This window comes from Penaeus chinensis, chromosome 36 (genome assembly GCF_019202785.1).
Source record: "Penaeus chinensis breed Huanghai No. 1 chromosome 36, ASM1920278v2, whole genome shotgun sequence".
In the NCBI taxonomy this organism is placed as follows: domain Eukaryota; kingdom Metazoa; phylum Arthropoda; class Malacostraca; order Decapoda; family Penaeidae; genus Penaeus; species Penaeus chinensis.
This window is the reverse complement of record NC_061854.1, coordinates 5851590-5859089: the sequence shown is the minus strand read 5'-3', so window position 1 is coordinate 5859089 and position 7500 is coordinate 5851590. Positions and strand designations below refer to the sequence as shown.

The 7500-nt window shown below is 32.0% G+C and overlaps 1 protein-coding gene across 1 annotated transcript in view; it reads left to right on the top strand.

Moving 5' to 3' along the window:
- The window catches only part of LOC125044978 (glutamine amidotransferase-like class 1 domain-containing protein 1), an 8332-nt gene that overhangs the window by 374 nt on the left and 458 nt on the right, over positions 1-7500 (top strand). The window contains exons 2-7 of the mRNA XM_047641968.1: positions 3268-3344; positions 4008-4113; positions 4273-4380; positions 4498-4595; positions 4851-5056; positions 5246-7500. The exon at positions 5246-7500 is cut by the window's right edge and continues 458 nt beyond it. Of these exons, the coding sequence (XP_047497924.1) occupies positions 3268-3344; positions 4008-4113; positions 4273-4380; positions 4498-4595; positions 4851-5056; positions 5246-5264 (614 nt within the window). The 3' untranslated portion in view covers positions 5265-7500. The remainder of the gene's footprint in view (positions 1-3267; positions 3345-4007; positions 4114-4272; positions 4381-4497; positions 4596-4850; positions 5057-5245) is intronic.

Genomic DNA, 7500 nt, shown 5'->3' with positions numbered 1-7500 from the left:
TTGTTGTTGTTGTTTTTTGTTAATGGTAAAAAAAGGGCTCTGGATAACAGGTTGTTGTTTTGTGTGTGATGGTTATTGTTAGTTATTTTTGTGTGTGTAGTTTTTTCTTCTCGTGACAGATGTTTTTTTATTTTTTATATTAGAGGTTGTGACAGGGTAAAACGGTGGATATTGTTGATGTATTTTTTCTCTCTGGATTTAATGATATCAAGGAATTGTATCTTAGTTATGTATATTATCTGTGATATGGTGTCTGCTTGCACCCCATAGCAGCCTCAAGAGCTCAGGACAGATGGTGTATTGTGTGTCAGAGATTTGCTTTGATTTGAGTCCTGCATTCGCTGTTTCTTGAAAGGGTAACCGTGTCTTTCATGTAGATGTGAAGTATTGGTAATTATGTAGAATAGGAAAATAGAGAGAGAAAAGAATTAATGTAATGGCCATGAAGCATAGTACATAAAGGAATAGTCATTATCTAGAATAGTAGTGCGTGAAGCGATGCCGAGTTTTCTGTGCGTGGGAAGGGCTAAGAATCTTTCTGGTAAAATAGAACTTAGACTGGTTCATTTGATGATGAATGGCCAGTCAGGTCTGTGCGCTTCATCTTGCGGAATGTACAGATATGGTGAAAGTTTGTAAATGTGAGGCCGTGACTTCACTTGATGTGTAGATCTGTAGGCTTTGAGGTAAAGTTTCTGTTTCACACGACCATAAGGTACTAGGTAAAAGTTGCCTGTAGTTGATAGAATGACCAAAAAATAAGACACTTTTTTATTATGGCATTTCCTTTGATAATAGGAAAGTTGTGCAGCAAGTTATGCTTTGGTATACATTTACATAATGACTGCACTAAGAGAAGGAAAAACAACACTTCGATCCATGGAAGTAATGTGCTCAGGCAGAATAACATTAGAAATTAAGAAAATGGGTTGCGACAAATGTAACGCGGATAGTAAGTCCACGGCAGTTCGGTAGGGGTCCGGGGGCTGAGGCCCTGATAGGAAAATAGGTCGCGATTTGTTTGTGGATTCCCAGGAATGGCTGGTGTAATAGGGACTTATTCTCAGAGGGATGTGGTCACCTCTAAAAAATTACCAATAGACTTCATTCACTTACATAATTTTCATGCATTTTACTCCATTAATAATTGAAACAAGAAATAGTAATTGTAAGGATGAATGGCTTTGAAGCCAAAAAAAAAGTTCATGGCTTTGATAAATGAAATTATGCTTATGTTTACTTTGTGCTGATTTTTTTTACATGTGATAGTGGTGCTTCATGCCTTCCTAGGACCATTGTGTTAATTTTTATTAACCTCTGCTCAGTTTTTTCTTTATTAATGCTTAAACAAATATGGGCCTATGTGTCAAATGGTACTGTGGTTTCAGTGTATTGTCAGTAAACATCCACCATATATATAGTGGCAAGTGAGATCTTTTAGAACTCCTTGGTGATTCATTCATGAACCTAGGACTGCATCTGCCATTTTCTTGATTGTAGTGATCTCCACATCTTTGGTGCTCTGACAAAAGCCAATATACTTCTATTATTATACTTACCAAGATTGGGCTTTAATAGGTTCCTTATTTGACAAATTATCAGGGTCAGCTACAAGCTATATCTTACCAGAATATTCATGTTTTGTCTCATTGCTGGAGTGCTGAAGGTATGGAATGCAGGTGCGTGCATTTGAAGCAATATGAAAGTATCTGTGACAAGCGATTATTGCGTTAGTGTCACTTTGGGCAAATTATTTTCTATAACTAGTAGTTTTATATTTTCCTGTATGTCTTCATGGTCCTCATTTCAAGATTTACCATTTATTGATAAGGAAGGGGTGTTAGTTCCAGTTTCACACAGCCATACTTTTCAAGTTAAATTTGACGGGAAGGGATAGAAAGACCAAAAATAAGATACTTTTCATCTATGGCATTTTCTTTGTGAATTGATAATAAGAAAGCTGTGCAACATGAAGGATTTCGTATCCATTTACGGAATAATCACACAAAAATGGGAAAAATCTAAGGTCAAAAAGAAAAGGAAAACAACAATTACTAATATCTGAAATAATTTGTGCAGTCAAAATATAACTTCAGAAATGAAGAAAATAAGTCGCAACAAATACCACGCTGAGAGTAAGTCCACTGTGCTAGTGAGGGAGTCTAGGGGCAAAGCCCTCGATAAGGAAATACCGATCAGGTGGGGTCTGGGAGCAAGGGTTAGGAAGGTTATTGGTTCAAATGTCGATGTTTGTGGATTCCCAGGAGTAGCTGGACTAATAGGGACATAGAGTCAGAGAAGTGAAATAAAAGCACAAACAATTTTTATTTTTTACTTTTATTTTTATTTTACTTTTATTTAAATCATTTGGAGTGGAGAACAACAGATCATGCTTATTATACCATGAATAATTGAAACAAGAAATGATAATTGTAAGGTTGGACGGCTGTGTGAGACGAGAAAATTACCAAATATGGAATCAGTCCAAGCTCTATCTTGCGGCAGAAGTTTGTTGGCCTTTGCTGAAGCAAGAAGTGTGGAGGCCGTGGCAGCTCTTGATTTGTTCTTGTTTAGTATTATTTTACCAATTTTAGTAATTCCCTGCTGGCATGTGTGATGAAATTTACAAAATGAACATATGTTAAATTCTCATTCAAGGCAGTCATTCACCCAAGATGATTCTACATCATAAATATTTTCATAAAAAAAAAAGAAAAAAAAGAAAAAAGAAAAAATTAAATTATATATTATATATAAATATATGTATAAATATACATATAAATATATTTATATGTATATATATGTATACATATATATACATATGTATATATATGTATATATGTATACATATGTATGTATATGTATATATATATAAATATATGTAAATATATGTATATATAAATATATATTTAAATATATGTGTACTTATGTATATATATGTATATATATAAATATATATGTAAATATGTATATATATAAATATAAATATATATGTAAATATGTATATATATAAATATAAATATATATGTAAATATATGTATATATATATAAATATAAATGTAAATATATGTATATAGATAAATATATATGTAAATATATGTATAAATGAATATACATATAAATATATATATGTATATATATATGTATATATATGTATAAATAATTATATGTATGTATATATATGTATATATATGTATATATATATATATATATATATATATATAAAATAAAGATTAAGTAATTTCATTAGACCATGCTTACTTACAGGTGTGTCAGCTCCATCCTTCCTCCAGTGCTACAAGTTGACGCAGTCAGCCTTTAGCATACAAATAGCTACTCCGGATGTAAGATTCCTGGATTTTTTAAAATTCTAATTGAGAGACCGAGATATTACTTTCATATTTGCTTATAAAGAATATTATATAGATATGTGGTTGACATTTATTCTCAAATTTTCACTATTTCTTAAAAGTTAGAATACATAATATGAAATTATATAGATAAATTGCACAGTGAATAGAACTATTTATTGATTAATGGTGAAATCTTTTCAATGTTTATTTCAAATTTTGTTCAGAAATGTCATATCTTAGTGCTCAGCAATTTTGAGGTTAATTACTAATGCTGATAACAGTTGATAATGATATTCACAGTAGCTCCTGCTGTAGGATAATTATTTCATATTCTTTCATTCTTCTTTGCCATCTGGAGCCATTTGCTTGTGTATGATCCTAAAGATTTGATGCAAAATATTCATAGATTTATTGATAGTGCAAAGATGACATTTGTTTTATATTGTGGCATTTTATTGTTCTATGGTGTACTATTGCATGGGTTTTTGCATCACAACACAAATCTAAAGGAGATGAGAGCTTTTTTATTACATTTTGGTCTAGTTTTATGATGGATCAGAATCAATGTTCTAGCAAATTATTATGCTTATTGATTTGTAGTTTATGGCATAATGGCAGGAGCTTTTCAGAATCTCTAAATATTTTTTCATGCAGGCAGCAACACCCGTTTTTGTGGACAAAGATGACCAAAGCAATCGTTGGCTTAATGACATCACAGCGAAGAATTTGTTGGTACCAAAGTCACTTGCAGAGGTTGAAGGTAAATATAGTGCATGTGCCTGTGCTTGAAATTACTGAGCATTATAGGTTAGTGATAAGGTTTGAATTCTATTTTGGCCATATAATTATTTGATAGAGTTAACTGAAATTTATATTTATTATGCAATTGTGTAAATAAGAGATTATCAACCCCGTGCAGGTGGCCAGTATTCATGCATAGTAGTTCCACACAGTCCAGGTGCAACGGAAGATCTAGCAGTTAGTGAAGTTTTAGGCAGAATCCTTATCCATTGTCTCTCTGAAAAAAGTAAGTGTTGTGGCTTTTTTATGAGTACAGTTAAATTACTTCAGATATATGATGTGAAAATACTATTTGCAAAGCATTGTTGCTTGAATAGAATGTAAAATCTCTTTCTTAATGCAGAGCCAGTGTGTGCTGTTGGTCTTGGTGTCTGTGCATTGTTATCAGCTGTAAAAGCAGATTCTCAGCACTGGGTGTTTAGAGACATAGCTTTAACAGGGGTAAGAGTATGCTGTTTTTTTATTATTTTTCAACCTTGTTGGTGAATTATATGTGATGTTTATGAAAATTGGAAAGTGACTCTTTTGAATTAAAGAAAAAAGGTTGAATAAACAAAATCACAATAACCTGGTTGTATTTTAATTTATTCTTCTCTTATTGAAATTAGATTTATGTATTAGGATGAGTGTTTTTTTTTTCTGTAAGGATTCCCTTACAAGATAACATAATGTTAACCTTTTGCCTTCTTGCTCCAGTCTTCCTTGGCAGAGGTAACAGCAGCTTCCTATTTCTCTTCGTTGCCTATGATCCCTGGTGATGCCATTCTAGACAGAGCTGGGATATTCTCCACAGGGGCTCCATCTAGTGTTCACATTGTGGTTAATGCTGGGGTGGTGACAGGGCAGAATCCACAGTCTACTCTCTCAGCTGTTCAGAACATGATTCTCCTAGCTAACCAGAGGTGAGCTGAGTAACAAGAGGCCTTCAGGTCTTCCACTACTTTACATTGGGCTGAATGTTTTTGCTAGCTGTTCTGGTACAAAGCTGTACACAAATTTGATAAATTCAATTCAGTATGATATGAGATATAATTGTATATTGTATATAGTTTCTCAAAATTTCAAGCCTGATATTAATCTCTCTCTTGCAGGCAAAGTAAAGCAAAGTGAATACTACTGAAAACTTACTCAAAGTATCCTTGGCATCTTCAGTGAGACTCTTGGGTAGTATTTTATAAGTAGCAATATTTATATTAATTGTATATTACATTATTAATGTTCTCTGCTCAGCTGCTGTTGTATATTGTTATTTGATGAGTTTTTGAAAGTGTAATTGCATCATAGGCTTCCTATATCTAAGCAGACATTTTCAGAAATGGGTAAGTGATTTTTTTTAATGAAGCTTTAAATGATTTCTGAGAAATGAGGAAGGTTCTTAATTTAGAAGTGAAATGCCTTCTACCTCAAGGTGATTAATATTTTTCCCAGGGGAATCTGAGAATCCACATAAATATATTGCATTATCTCTTTGAGTCAGATCTGGAATAGCATTTAGTAAGGGAAATTAGAGAGAATTTACTTTTACTTTGTTGTTAAGTATACAGACATTTACATTTGAGAAAAAATATACTATAAAAAGAAATGGTTTTGTAAACATCAATATTTGTATTATTTTCTCATCCATTCCCAAGTGTATCCTCCTTTGCCTTATGAATAGTAGTTGTGAGACAAAGGTGTGACGTTTTATTTGCTTATAAGGGAGCATGGCTGCTTAGTTGATGTTTACAATGGGAGACATTTGTACTACTTTTTTCTTACATAGAAAAAGTAGCATTCTCCTTGTTTTACAACAGTTGACAGTTACAAGGTTATTGCTTGTATTTTAGTCATTCTGCAGAAAGCTTATCAGGCCAGTCTGTCTATTATGTATTTATGGATTAGGAAAGTAGAGGGTTAAAACTAATGACCAGTCTTACTCAATATTCAAGATTGATGCTTTTCTCCATTTCTCTTCAGAACTATTTGCTTTAACTTTACAGTACACAGGAAATATAAGATTGTTTAGTTGTTTCTTCTTATTGTGTATTCATACTTTTATATAGCCTACACCTAGGAAGGTGAACTGATTTCCAGGGTTTATTATATGATTTCAAAACCATTACCATGGTGACATCAGTGTTTTTTTTTATTTCGTATACAACAGACCATTCCTCTTCCATATGCTTTAATGTGATATTGGATAATGCATCAAAGTTTAGCCTATAGATTTCTAAAAGCCACCTTGTTCCTTAGAAGTCTTTAGAAAACTTTGAACAGTGTTAGGTATAAAAGCACAAAGAGCTGTATCCTTCAGGAAAAAGACTACAAAAGGCCACCAAAGATATTGCATCACCGTTTGATAGGTGATAAGACTTTACACTAGATAACTAACAATTTTTAGTGTAATGATGGACTATTATTTACGAGTTAACACACAATATTTATTTAGGGTGAGTGAAAAAGTAAATAAAGCAGGTATTTTTGTGGTGTTAAAAATTATTTTGAGTAATCCTGATCTGCTTTATTGAAATGCAAGCCCATTAGATTTTCATATCTCCTTTTTTTAAGCACTGATGCAATGCTGATGTTTTCAGTATTACCTGATTCCTACTTGAGATTCCTTAATTGAAAAAAAAGCCCTACATTGAATGACTTTTGTATTGTGAATGATATATATTATGCAAATTTTATCAACTGACTGCTTTGATTTGAGAACGTTGAGATTTGTATTGCATGATGGTATGATCAAAATGCCTTTTTTTTTTTTCATGATCTAGAATATATATTATTTTAACTGACTGGAATTTATATTGTATTTATTAATTTTTGAAGCTAATTTAATGGAACCTAAGAAAGAAGTATCATTTATAATACAGTATAAATGTTTGGACCTTTCAATGATGACAGATCTTGCAAATTTTATCATTGTTTTTCATAATATTAAGAGGGTACTGTTCAATTTAGACTAGGTTTTTTCCTTGAAGAAGTAGTAAAATCAGGTTTATATTTAAGTTTTGGGTATTAGTTGTTAGCTACGAGTGAAGATAGAAAGTAGCTTTTAGTGTCATTCTTTTACATCATGTGAATTAGTAGGAGGTAAGCTTTCTTTTCTGTATCATTTACTTGGTCCAGTGTAGCAACTTGAATCAGTAATTGTGTAGGGTTATACTCTAATAATTTATTCATGTGTTGTACACAGTTGCATGATTTGTGTATTTGCACCATATATATTTACTCATATTGCACCAGAATACAAAGATAGTGATTATGTTGTAAGATTTTCTTCAAAGATTACTAGCAATTCTCTTAGAGATGAATTATTATGAACAGGAAGAGAGGTCACATGAACAGAAATTGGAAATGTTTT